We start from the raw sequence: 14119 nt of genomic DNA, 5'->3' as shown, positions 1-14119 counted from the left end.
ATGAATATTTATCCAGCTTTGTCCAGTTTATTTGTGTAAAGCAAGTCAAGGTACAACAGTCTTTCAAATGCTGGTAAATTACCACACACTAAGTTTGCACAGAGGTGAATTACAAAACACACAGCAAACATTGCTCAGAACCAGTGTTGGGCAAGTTACTTGAAAAAAGTAATTAGTTACTGATTAATGATTACTTCTCAAAAAAGTAATCCCATTACTTTACTGATTACTTATTGTCAAAAGTAATTAATTACTTAGTTACTTTTAAAAAACATGATACACTACCTGAATGCGTGATAAAGCAATAGACCTTTTGGGCCAATTCTATTTTTTCTGCATAATCCATCATATAAAAGTGAATCAAATGGAAAAGTGTCTTTTTAAAAAATTGTTTATTACTTTTAATCTTAACTTTATAAACAGTGCATCAAACAAAAATTAAATTAAATTCAACAGTCTTTGACTTTAATAAATTTGTTTAACATTTGAACATATTTCTGCACATTACACCATATTTTAAGAAAATAAAGGCTTAAACTGTATTTCTGCATACTCCAGCATATAGCATAAATTATTTTTGTGTATACACACACACACACACACACACACACACACACACACACACACACACACACACACACACACACACACACACACATCTTTTCATATAAATAAAGCAAAAAATAAATAAATAAAATAAATAAAATTAACAATAACATCTTTTAACAGTTTGTAAAGTGCAGAGAGGCATAATATTGAGATTACAAAAACAGAAAATGCTATTGCATGCTACATTTAGGCTGTTAATCCAGTCTCAGTTTGTGGCAACCCTGAAAAAGACCTATGTTTTATTGTTTTCTTTTGGACTGAAACAGTGGTTATATCGCATCAGCAGAAGCTTCTCAAACCTTCTATCAGACATTCTGTTCCTTTTTGGGGAAAGCACCAATCCACCGAAACTGAACAGCCGTTCCACTGGTGCACTGGATGGAGTTGGACTGTTGTATTTCATGTACATCTTTTTGAGATTTGCGAACTGATTCAGAATCTCAATCTCATAGCCTGACCTTAAAAAGTCAGTTACTTCTTTTTCTGCTGAGAAGCTTTCTGTTGGCTGATTCTGAAATTCAAAAAAGTCCATTTCGGCTGGGCTGGCTGGGATTTGGGACACATTAGTGTTCTCAGTTGCAGGAGCAGCTTTACGACACTCTGTTATCGGGAGCTCCTTCACATACTCTCTCCTACGCTCATCTCTCAGCCAACGAAGTTTAAACTTGGAACAAGCAGCCGCTGCGAGAAGTCCTTCTTGGCTGTCCAGAACAGCATCAAAACAAGTCTTGATGGCCTGTAACATACAATATGATGCATCTAAGAATAAAATTATTTTACTATATAATTACCTATTGTCATTATTTTGTGGGCTTTACAGCTCTAAACCATCTATATTTTCTATTATCAATACTGTATGAGATTTAATTTTGGCTGAGGCTTTTGTTGATATTATGATTAATATTCATGATTAATGATGATCAATGTCCCTGATATTTAACAAGGGGTGAATACTTGGTCTTTTATTCTATCATTTTAATAATTGTACCCGCTGCTTAAAACAAAGTATAACATCCACCCACTGTGAATGGTATAATAAATTTAACAAATCCACCCAAAGCAATTAATAATTATCTTACCTTTACAATGACATCTGGAAGGCTGGCTGTCATTCTAGAGAGGTCATCTTTCAGGGCAAGCGTCTTTGACATCAGGCTTGTGAGTGTTGGCAGTAAAGCCCCGTAGGTGCACTCATCCCCTTGTAAGATGTCCAGAGCCACTGTCAGGGGCTTCATCACAGTACAGTACTCTTTCAAGAACTGGTACTCCCTTTCATTAAGGCACTTGATTCCCAGTTTTACACACAGGGGATTAAGTTCATTCAAGGGAATTGTGATGAATTCTAGAAATGGCCTCATACAGGGAATTCCACCTTGTGGATGTCGGTACCATCAGTTTCCTCCGATTGACTTCCTCCACCTGTTCAGAGGCTAATGTTGATCGACTTGCTTTAGTCCAAAGAGCAGAACATTTTGCAATGCTACTCCTATATAAAGCCTTGGTGTCTGCACAGGAATTTAGATGTTTGTCAACATCGCTTGTTGAAATCAAGTTAATTGTGTGCGATGCACATCTGTAGTGTGGAGGGAGGCTAAACTGTGCATCACCAGATGCAGTTGAAAGAGCTTCTATGACATCAGTAAAGGTCGGTTCCTCGTCATCACCTTCTTCATTTTCAGATTCAGACTCCAAATGACAGGGCTGACATACTCTGAATGCTTTGGCAAAATTGGATGCATTATCCGTTACAGTGGCAATAACTTTGCCTTGTAGTCCATATGATGAATGGATTTCTTCAATCTCTGCTCCAATTACATCATAGGTATGGCTGCCTCTAATTCTCTTGCATGCTAGAGCGGCCTTGTTGTGTTGTAATGTGGAATTAATCCAGTGAACTGTTACACCCATAAAACTTTTATTATTTACCGTCCAGATGTCAGCAGTGGTGGAAACAAACTCTGCCTCTTCGAGTGTAGCCTTCAAGTTAGAGTTCATTTTGTCATATTCTCTCTCAAGGTATCCTACAAATGACTTTCTCTGGGGCAGCTTGACACCACTTTTAGTTGGTATTTTTTTCTACGATGCGTCGGAATGATTCAGAGTCAACAGTGGAAATCGGCAACATGTCCTCGACGATATAGGCAGCGACGAGCTTCTTCAGTTCAGCGGCACTAAGTCCTGTCGCTCTTACGTCTAGTTTAACCTGTTTAGCAGGAGTGGGTCCATCTGAGGTTTGCCCGGTGGAAGTAGATGTGGTAGCCACAGCGGTCACGTCAGTGAGGGGATCCTGGGGGTTTTCTGTCAATTTAACATTCTTGTGGCAGCGTGCTAGGTGCTTGCTCAGGTTGGAAGTGGAATTTTTCGACGTAGAAAGAAGTTTTCTTCTGATGCAGAGTGTACAACGTACGCTTATGTTTTTGTCGCTTTTTAAAGAGTCAAATTCAAAGTAACGTCGGTATTTCCAAGTATTAAATGCTGCACGATCGTACTCTATCCCTCGCTCCATGTTTTCTATTGTTGACACACGTGCTACCACAGCCGTCGCACTCGCTTACGTCATTGTCATGAGACATTCTCGCAAAAAAATCACGGTTTTAGTAACGCAGTAATGCAGCGTTCCTACGGGAAAGTAACGGTAATCTAATTACCGTTTTTGCAATAGTAATCCCTTACATTACTCGTTACTTGAAAAAAGTAATCCGATTACTGCCCATCTCTGCCCAGAACAAGGATGAAATGTTTTGTTTATCCAGTGCAAGGACATTTTACAAACAAACTGGAAAGAACTAAACAAAGTATAGCAGTTATTTTTGTGTGTAAATATATGTAATTTTTTACATATAGTTTTGACATATATATTTTTATATGATGTCACATATGTAAATATGGTGACTTCATTTAAAAACAAATGTGACTGTGAAGCCCTTAGGACCTATAAATGCGGTACTGGACACATAAAATTGAATTGAATTGAATTGAAAAGCAACCAAGTAGATGTTGAATTTATAATAATTTGCTTTGTGGTATGTTTTCTCTACAATTTTGACACTTTTTGGTTATTTCTATAACTGATTCAATTCTGATTCACAGGGTTTCGTTTCGATTTGATTCAATTCAATTTAATTTTGACTCAGACAATCAGAAATATTGTACTTATTTATCAGTACATATCAGTATTTTTATATCTATGATTAAAAACATATCTGACATTTGTGAGACTTCATCAGAGTTGTACGCATCACAACAGATGCCTTTGTGTCAAAGTAACTGAGAAGAAAATACAGAACACGAAGGAGACTTTCCTGGCCTGGCTTTTTAGCATGTAGCCCCTTTAAAAATACATTGAGAGATAGCCGTGCGGGGTTTTGTGAGCTTTAAAATGAGATTCTGGTGTTTCTGGCAAAATACATTTATATTTTAAAAAGGAAAAAACAGGATTTAATGAATTGACATCACGTTATTCAAGGTAAAATTGATATGAATAAGCAAATTGATTTTTTAAACGCACCCCTTTAGTCAAGCTCCAAAAGTAAGCAGAAGAGTTGGCATGCTGGTGTTAGACATTAGCATCAACAGCCATTGTTTTTATGTACTCTTGCACAGGGCTACAATATGACTGAAAACTCTTAGTTTTGGTAGAATTTATCTTCTCTATAAAAATTGATGATTTATTTTACCAAATGAATGACTAATTGAATAAATCATGAAGTTTGTTACATACAGAATCAGCTGGGCTACATTATCCAACGCTGTCTTCTGTCTTCAGGGAGGTGATGTCTGCCCCCAATCTCCTGCGAGTAGGAACTGAAGAAAACATCTTTGTTGAAATTCAAGATAATGCTGGTGAAGAAAATGTTAATGTCAATATCATTGTGAGGAACTTTCCAAGAAAAGACATTATGCTGGCATCAACAACTGTGACCCTTACTAAGGAAAACAAATTCCAGGGTATTGGAAAAATTATGGTAAGTATTACTAAGTCTCGCATCTCAGAAACATCCTTATTACCATGCAGGTTTTCATAAACATTATCAGTTGGGACATCCAAATTCCCAAGTGCGTTAGTGTGTAACAACAATGTAATACAATATGTTTTCTAAAATAATTTTATATTGTACTTAACTAACCAGGGAGCCTAAAATACTAAAATAAAAAATAAGAGAGAGAAAACCTGTATTCTTTCTAATGAACAGCAATGATCAACTCCTGGGGTTACAAAATTATTGTAAATAGAATTAGAAAACAATATGAAAAAAATTAGTTCCACATGTTACTTGGTTCATGACTTCTGTAAATGTTTTACTTATGAGCTTGTGGTCTTAATCACTGGTGCCAATCTTAGACCCATGAGCCTTGGTTCATTTGTTATAAGTTATAAGCGTATGTAAAGATGATCAAGAAAGTTAAAACGTGAGATTTCTAACTAATCAGTAACTTATTAGAGGATCCCATAAAGTCGCATAATGTGAACTCGTTTATATTACAGTGAAATCTGTTACAGTGTTATTTAAATTTAACGAAAAGAGAAGTTTCCCAAATTAAGATATCGAATTCCTGCTGCACTAGATCTATTATTATTAGTATTGACAATTTAGCAATAATTATGGCATCAAAAATATTACATTGAAAGATCTCTGGGAAATGTTTGTCAGCTGTGCATTAGCTCTTCTGCTCACCAAATATCTTGATTTTCAGCCCAGCCCCAGTTTTTTTGTGTACATCTGTCACCTTTTTCGCAACAGTTTTCACTCTTCCAGAAATTGTATCCCAGCTTTTCCAATTTTTGTGCTTTTCAACCTGGATTTTTCCTGACAGATGTTTTTTGTTCTTTCTTTCTTTCTCTATCGCTCTCTCTCTCTCTCTCTCTCTCACTCTCTCTTTGTATGACACAGATATCTTGATTCATAACTTTTTTTAAATGAATATTATATCTCTAGCTTTTCCCTTCACACTGTCTCTCTTTCCCCAGATCCCTGCTGAGCGCTTCAGCAATGATCCCAATATAAAACAGTATGTTCACCTACAAGGAGAGTTTGGTACCCAAACACTGGAGAAGATTGTGTTAATCTCCCTTCAATATGGGTACATCTTCATCCAGACTGACAAGACTATCTATACTCCCAGTACCACCGGTGAGTCATTTACTCCATTACTGATGAGATACACAAACCAACACCAACACAAAATGATATGGTCATCATCACTGGACAGAACTTGGTCATTAACCTTTTAGCAGTTTATGTAGTTCAGATCATGGGAGATGAAGCTTGTCAGAGAGTTGATTTAATTTTCATTAGATACATCAAGAATACATCTTTTCCTTGTGGCAGGGCGTGATATGTGGCGCCACTGCAGGGAGGCTGACACACCATCGCTGGATCGGCTCATCACGCCTCCCCTGCATTAAAGAATGTACTGGGTCCTGACTGAGTTGTTGTTGTTGGTGTGTGTGGCTGGCAACTGCAAAACTGCAGCTGAGTATTGTTGTGAACAGCAACCGAAATAAACTTAACGAGTGTTGAAATGTGGTCGGGTCCGACATTCGTTGTTTACATTTCTATTTCTTGGGTTGGAAGTAGATCATTAATAGCTATTGTATAATTATATATTTTTTAAAATCACAGCAGGCAGCAGCAGAGTTGTCAGTTTCTCGGTTTAATGTCTATCATCCATTTATTGATGGTTCCATGGTTGTAGAATTAGTGTTTCTTCTTGTTAGATGTCATGTGCTAACTAGTTGACAGGGGAATCTGAAATAAACACAGTAATTAAACAAAGTGTTTCTCTATTTGTCTCTCTGTCACAGTCTTTTACAGGATTTTTGCAATGAGGCCAAATATGGAGCCCGTAGACAAGAACTATCAACCGGGAACTGATACTTCTGTTGTTGTTGATATTGTGGTATTGTTATCTTTCATTTAACTACATCATTACAAAATCTATCACTGAGAGTATAAAACATTTACAAAATAATGATCTCCAATAATGTCACTAAAACATATAAAACATAAATATTTCTCCAACACGTATGCTGTAATACAAGTTGCCATGAAAACTGAAACTGAAACTTTTAGATAAACCATATAGTTAATAATTACAAATTACCTGTTTTTAGGAAGCTGTAGAAATGTTAAAAATTATACAATATATTGAATGTTTTATTGATGCTCTCTCCTAATTTTAGGTTTAATTTTCTTATTTCTAGAACCCTGATGGAATTATTTTAGAATCAAAGCTTGTCCTTGTAGTGTCAGGAATCTACTATGGAAGTTATTTCCTCCCTGAAATTGTAAGGTACTTTTTCCCTAATGCTCCACACTGAGAGGGATCTCAAATTTATGTATCTTATAAACACATCAACACTGAACTATGTGTTCTTTATGTACATCTATGTGTGTCTGTTTGTATATGTAGTACAGGAACGTGGAAGGTGGTGTCAAAATTTAACACCAACTTAAAGCAAACCTTTGAGGCAGAATTTGAAGTGAAAGAATATGGTGAGTTTGTTTAAAAATAGCCAACAAAAATTTCCCCTTTCGCCTCACTGGACACTTAATGAGTATTATTTTGCAGTGCTTCCCAGTTTTGAGGTTAAACTGACATCCCAGGTCCCCTTTTTCTATGTGGACAGTGATGAGCTCACCATCAACATCAAAGCGACGTATATGAAGGCTTTTGATTTGTGGACACAGTTTAATTTATAAAATCATGTTTGAGTTGTTGTTTCTTGATTGCAAGTTAATGGTTTATTTGTGATTTTAGATATCTATTTGGTAAAAAGGTGGATGGCACAGCCTTTGTGGTGTTTGGAGTTCTAGTTGGTAATACAAAAAACGGCATTCCAAGTTCTCTTCAAAGAGTGGAGGTGAGTAAACATTTATTCTTTTAATAATAAATAATAACAATAATGAATAACTGCCTATTTGACAAGTCTCTGTGTGTTTTATTTTTATCTTTTGTGATTTCAATCAATGCCCAGTTTCCTAAAATAAGACAAAGACTTGCACTAGAAATTGCATGAGAAATATTTAGTGCCCCCCCCCCAAAAAAAACCAACAATTTTGACACATTGTATTATTGTCCAGTTGTTATTTGACCCTAACTTTGAAATCCTTAAAAATAATTCCATAAAAGGCTTTTCTCTTTGTGAAATAAGAATAAAAAAAAGGTTCCTACTGAATGACCCATTTTTGTGTTATGCCATGGCAGATCAATGAAGGAGAAGGAACCGTTAAACTGAAAAGGGAACACATTGCACAGACTTTTCCAAACATCAATGATTTGGAAGGAAACTTTATATTTGCTGCGGTCAGTGTGTTGACAGAGAGTGGTAAGAAAAAGACACTATTTAACTTATAAGTCGGGGGCCTAAAATATGAATTAGTTTGTTTGTTTACACATCATTTGAACTTTGTGTTCCCCAAGACGCATTCACTAGTATAGATAAATTAGCCTAATTAGCCTATTATTAGCCTAATTTATGTTTTGTTTTTTGGTTTGTTTGTTTTTTGGGGGGCGGCGTGGGGGGGGGAATAAAAACAATATTGTTTGTATTGAATATCCATGAACCATGTATTGCAACTGGCTCTTTAACCAGACTTACGTAGGGCCAAATGGGCCAAAGTGAGTTAAAGTCCTTTGTGGCAGAAGGGTTAGAAGGATGGTAAATTTGAACTCATATTTAAAATCTATGAATGTGTATATTCACAAACAGGTAGTGAGATGGTGGAAGCAGAGCTGAGAGGCATCCAAATTGTCAAATCACCCTACACCATCAACTTCAAGAAAACACCCAAATATTTCAAACCAGGAATGTCGTTTGACGTCACAGTAAGCTGCTAATTTATAATTACTCTTTAAGTCATTGATTTTGAAAAACAACAAATGTCAATATCTTTAAATATATTACTGCTCAATAAAATTGAACATAGCTCAATGACTTGAATTTGATGACAGCAATATGTCTGTCATGGTCCTGAGTCATCTTGACCAAGCGTTCTTAGTTTTCTTGTGTTTTTGTATTTTGTTAGTTCAATATATATTCCTAGGTTCCTAGGTTGTTCAGTTTAGTTTATTGGATTCCCCTTTGTGTTTCTGCCCTCTGTGTTTCCCTATGTGTCTGTGTTTATATTGTGGTGTGAGTTCTTGTGCCATGTTTCCCTTCATGTTTTATTCTGTTATGTTTTCCATGTTTCCCCAGCGCATCATGTCTGCCCTCGTCTGCCTCTCCTTCAGTCCCACATCATGTTTCCTGTTTTATTGTGAAGGTCCCGCATTCGCATGTTCATTCTGTTCAGTCCAGCCTCCGCTGTGTCATTATGGTTATTCGTGTCAGCTGTGTTCCTCGTGTGTTCTCACTTCCTTGTTATCCCTCTGTGTATTTAGGTCAGCATCTACCTCAGTCTTGTGTCACATCCTCCCTCATGCTGTGTGTTCCCTTGTGTCCCTTTCTGTGAAGATTAGTTTAGATTTTCCCAATCTAGTTTAGTTTTGTATCATTTCCTTGAGTCAGCAAATAAAGCTGCATTTTGAGTTCATTCCGTGTGTTGTGAGTCCTGCATTTTGGGTCCAATCTCCTGCCTGCCACACAGCGATTCTTGATAATGTCTCAAAAAAGTTAGGACAGGGACAAAAAAGGCTGGAAGAGTAAGTGGTATTAAAAAGAAACATTTCCTCAGAAGATGGGCAGAGGTTCAAAATTGTGGGACTGTGTCAGAATAATTTTTCAATGTAAAATTCCTCAAATGCAAGTTAAAGCTCTATCATGTAAAGAAGAAGACATTTGAAAATGATCCAGAAACAACCTTGTCTTCTCCAGGCCGAAGCTCAGTTAAACTGGATTGATGCAAAGTGAAAAACATTTGTTTCAAGTTTTTAATTAATCTAAATTAATCTAATCTAATTTTAAGATCTCCAGACTAAAGAGAAGAGTGACCTTTTGCCTTATTATTCATTCAGAAGCATCTGCATTTCTGATGGTATGTGGGTGCATTACTGCTTTTGGAATTTGCAGTTAGCACAACTGGAAAAGCATCATCAGTGTGGGAAGGTCTAGAAAGGTTTTAGAGCAATATGTTCCCCTCCAGGTGATGTCTTTTTCAGTGAAGGCCTTCGATATTTAAGCAAACAAATAGTAAACTATATATTACAACTACTACAACATTATGGCTTTGAGGTAGAAAAGTCCAAGTGCTCAGGTGCCTATCTGCAGTCTAGACTTTGCACCAACTGAAAACATAAATCCTAACATAAATCGGGTGTTAGGAAATGGAATGCACTCCTCCCCCTTCTCTAACTCTGCAGGCCTGACCAGAGGACAAGAGATAGTTGCCACAGTAATGGGAGTGTTGCCTGCAAAAGGGTAATCTCCTTACCTGCAAAAGGGTAATCTCCTTATAGGGAGATGTCCGGGAGATGAAATGTGAGGTGGCCATGGGGTCTAAAGGCTTTCCTCCAACTTCTTGACCAATCACATTAACATTCTGTTTTTACCACATGCAATAAAAGTGTATACTACCTAGGAGTGGCCTGTCTCTGAGCAAGAGAGAACGAGGTCCGTGGTGCCATATTAATTTGAAATTCTAATAACTTTAATAATAAATTGCAAAAAAACAAAACAATCCCCAATTTCACTGTATATTAAGTACTGCGATTTAAGCTATGAGCATGCTTGTTGCCAAATGCAGTGATCTCATTAGTCAGATCTATTTAATTGGATACGAAAAATTAGGGTTGGTTCCAAAAAATAAATGCCACAAATACGTACAGTGAAAATATGCAATCTGTGCACACTGTGAAAAAAAGCTGACATCAAGTGATGATGAGCTGGTCCTGATTTTACTAAACCAAAAAAGAAACCGAGACTGTTCTGTGACACAACAACAATCAAATGTGTAATGAAGGCTTTGAGTTTGTCACCACTAGCTGTGACTAGGCAGATGTGCTTATAGCTCAGGGATAGCTATAAGCACATAGCTATAAGCAGGGATAGCTCAGTAGGTAAAGTGGTCACCCCATGATCGGAAGGTCGGTGGTTCGAATCCACTTAACGGCTACCCTGAGGTACCCCTGAGCAAGGTACCGTCCCTACACACTGCTCCCCGGGCGCCTGCTTAGTGGGCTGCCCACTGCTTCACTGAGTGAATGGGTCAAATGCAGAGAAAAACAAGTAATTTCCCCATGGGGATCAATAAAGTATCCATTATTATTATTATAACACATCTGAAACATCGGAAACATCAAACTCGAAAAATAAACAATAGTTGCTATTTCTAGATACCTTATCTCATCTAGGATTAGTTTCTCACACCTCACACCTGTTTTGTCTCACCTTGTTTTCTGGTGGGTATTTATTGTATCAGTCTCCCGTTGTCCTGCGTTACATTTTCCCTTATGGCTGTGTCCCTCCTTGTTGTGTGTTTTCCTAGAAGAGTTGGATTATTTGTTTCTGATCTGGATTGTTTTGTATTTTTTTACACCACATTGACATTGTTTTTGAATTTACTCCCTGTCTTGATAGTCATAGAAACTGGTTCCTTCTTCAGCCACAACTGTCCTTGACAGTTTTTATTTACAATTTACAAAATATGGTTGGGGGGGGGGGGGGGGGGGGGGGGGGGTTGGCAATTGGGCTTCAATGAGTTCAATGTGTTAATTTCAATGTTTCATGAGCAAAACAACTTTATAAAATTTAATATACACATAATGTGTATGTGATGTATAATATTTTACTGAACATGTTTAGTTGAGATGAAAATAATTTTTTTCTGTTATTGTTGGGGGTTTTTTGTTATTTTTTATGCTTTTGTTATATTGTTTTCAGAAACTAATGTGCTTAATATCAAATAAACTATGCTGATCTTTGTTTTTCTTTGTTGTAATGGCAGATTCAAGTTTTGAACCCTGATAACACTCCAGCAAAAGATATTCCTGTTGTGGTGAATCCTGGTGAAGTGAAAGGGCACACTGCAGACAACGGCATGGCAAAGCTAAGCATCAATACAGTGGGAAACAGCGAAAACATCATTATTACTGTATGTTTAATTGTCAATTTGATGTTTTGCAATGTTGTTTATTGCCAAGTTATTGCCAACTATGCACTCATCAGTCTTTTTATTTCACTGTATGTCAGAAAGAACACAGCTTTAAAAATGTTATATAACTTTTCTTACGTGGTTGGAAATAGCCAGTAGTTTGTATGTCAGCTCAACTGTAGGTTAGCTAAAAATAGGCTAAATACTTTTAATCTAGTACAAAATTAGTGTCATTGTATTGTTTGTTTATCATTGTATTATTTTTATATTAGTTGTGTATAATCTATTGTATGCCTTTAATTACAGGCAACGACTGCTGTTGAGAACATTTTACCAGCAAGGCAAAGATCTGCTACCACGATAGTTACCCCTCACACAAGCAGAAATTACATTCATATTGGTGAGGAATTTCGTAAAATGACATCAGAAGATAAGACAGCAGAAATCGTGCTGATAATCCTCTCTATAGCTCTGAGAGCCAACAAAGTGTCTAGTACTGATTGTAAAAAGTTGTTGTTGCAGGACTGGAAACAGCTGAGGTGAAATTAGGACAAAACCTCAAATTCAGCCTAAACCTTAACAGAAACGAAGAATATGATATCACATATCTGGTAAGAGACCTTTTATACCTGTCTGTATGTGTTTGAAAATATGAATGACTGGGTTGTAATTACTTACAGCAGCTTATGTAACAGGATGGATAAGTAAATTGTATAAATTTGTCTTCAGATCCTGAGCAGAGGTCAGCTGGTAAAACATGACAGATTCCGGGCAGAACGTCAAATTCTGATTTCTCACAATGTTCTAATTACCAAAGAGATGTTGCCATCATTCCGCATCATAGCGTACTACCATGTAAATACTGAAGTGGTATCAGACTCCGTTCAGGTGGATATACAGCACTCCTGCGTAGGAGATGTGAGACACAACACTGACACACAGTTAAGCTATTCATTGTATTATAACAATAACTAAGTTAAAAAAGACACCCAGGCAAAACATCTACTCTTCCTATTTTCTTTTCCTTTAGCTGAAGCTGGAAGAAAAGAAACATAATAACTATAAGCCTCGCGGGAAGTTTGAACTGAAGGTCACAGGAGATCCAGGAGCCACAGTGGGATTAGTGGCAGTTGACAAAGGCGTCTACGTCATAAACAACAAACACCGCCTCACCCAGAAAAAGGCAATGTCTTTTAACAACTCCAAAAAGCTGACTGTTCATCTGAACATTGCGTTTATCCAAGTGACTTTTCCAGTCTTAGCTGACTCCAGGTTTCCCCAACCTTATAAAGAGCATATTTGCATAATGACTGAAACTAGCACCACTGGCGAACAATGGGTTTTGAGGTCAATTTCTTGATTATTAATAAGAAAATTCTCACAGCCATTGGTCAAAAACCACTGATCAATGGCCATTCAAGTGCCATTCACAGAGAGTTGGGGAATAGCTGCAATCACAGCATTGTAAGATGGTGAAAGATGTACCCTTCTTCAATTCAGAGATGGTCTTTCCCTTTTCATGTAAATAGCCACCTTGAGTCCCTGCTTAATCCAGGATGTGTACATCTTAATCACTGAAAGAGTGGCCACTTTACAGCAGATGTAAATAGAGTGCGTAGCCGAGTAAGTACTTCTGTGTTCACACCTACGGGCCCGTGACCAGTCTTTCAGTGATGAGGATGTACACATCCTGGACAGGGAGGAACACTGGCTTGAACAGGAAATCAAGGAGGCCATAGTACGTGAAAAAGAGAAGGCCATCTCTGAATCGAGGAGGGGGCCTAAGGGTTAATCTTTGTTGTGATTCCAGACATTCTCCAACTCTCTGTGAATGGTACTCATGGTCATTGATCAATGGTCTTTGATCAGTGGTTGTTGATAATGGTCGCAACAATTTGCATATCAAATAATAACACAAACCTGACCTCACAACCCATGGTGCTAGTTTCAGTCATTATACAAATGTACTCTGTATAAGGTTGGGGAAAGCTGCAGTCAGCTGATACTGGAAAAGTCACTTGGATGAGTGACAAAACATTTCTCCTACTGAAAATGCGAGGTCGAGATAAACAGAATCAACTTTTCTGAGTTTTTTATGAAATGTTTTATTGGTTCAAAGTTTAGAGACATGCATTTTTTTATGTTACCGATGTTGTCTATGGAAATGGTAGTCTCATAAAATAAATTCCTAACCCTAACTTATAACGTCTACTTTTACTATCTAAAAGACTCGCATGGTTCATTTGATTTGCTTCCACTCTGCGCAGATTTGGGAAATAATAGCGGCGTATGACACAGGCTGCACACCAGGTGGAGGAAAGGACAGCATGAATGTTTTCTATGATGCTGGACTGTTGTTTGTGGCCAGCACTACTTCTGGAACACCACATAGAACAGGTTACCCTACTTTACTCATCACACTGACTTTGTCAAAGTAGTGTAACAGTGACTAACTGAGAGCCACACAAACTGATTTC

The 14119-nt window shown here is 37.3% G+C and overlaps 1 protein-coding gene and 1 pseudogene across 1 annotated transcript in view; one reads left to right on the top strand and one right to left on the bottom strand.

Annotated features, from left to right (window-relative positions):
• LOC146668500 (complement C3-like) overlaps positions 1-14119 on the top strand; it is a 36362-nt gene that overhangs the window by 407 nt on the left and 21836 nt on the right. Inside the window, exons 2-16 of the mRNA XM_085410427.1 lie at positions 4376-4574; positions 5579-5741; positions 6416-6510; positions 6815-6903; positions 7024-7106; positions 7183-7270; positions 7372-7474; positions 7819-7939; positions 8324-8439; positions 11496-11642; positions 11949-12042; positions 12165-12253; positions 12372-12560; positions 12673-12825; positions 13910-14039. Of these exons, the coding sequence (XP_085266553.1) occupies positions 4376-4574; positions 5579-5741; positions 6416-6510; positions 6815-6903; positions 7024-7106; positions 7183-7270; positions 7372-7474; positions 7819-7939; positions 8324-8439; positions 11496-11642; positions 11949-12042; positions 12165-12253; positions 12372-12560; positions 12673-12825; positions 13910-14039 (1859 nt within the window). The remainder of the gene's footprint in view (positions 1-4375; positions 4575-5578; positions 5742-6415; positions 6511-6814; positions 6904-7023; positions 7107-7182; positions 7271-7371; positions 7475-7818; positions 7940-8323; positions 8440-11495; positions 11643-11948; positions 12043-12164; positions 12254-12371; positions 12561-12672; positions 12826-13909; positions 14040-14119) is intronic.
• Positions 747-2604, bottom strand: LOC146668501 (uncharacterized; annotated as a pseudogene).

The sequence above is a fragment of the Rhamphochromis longiceps genome, linkage group LG6 (assembly GCF_057381845.1).
Source record: "Rhamphochromis longiceps isolate RC_006_pf linkage group LG6, R_longiceps_female_GT1.1, whole genome shotgun sequence".
In the NCBI taxonomy this organism is placed as follows: Eukaryota; Metazoa; Chordata; class Actinopteri; order Cichliformes; family Cichlidae; genus Rhamphochromis; species Rhamphochromis longiceps.
This window is presented reverse-complemented; position numbering and strand designations above follow the sequence as displayed.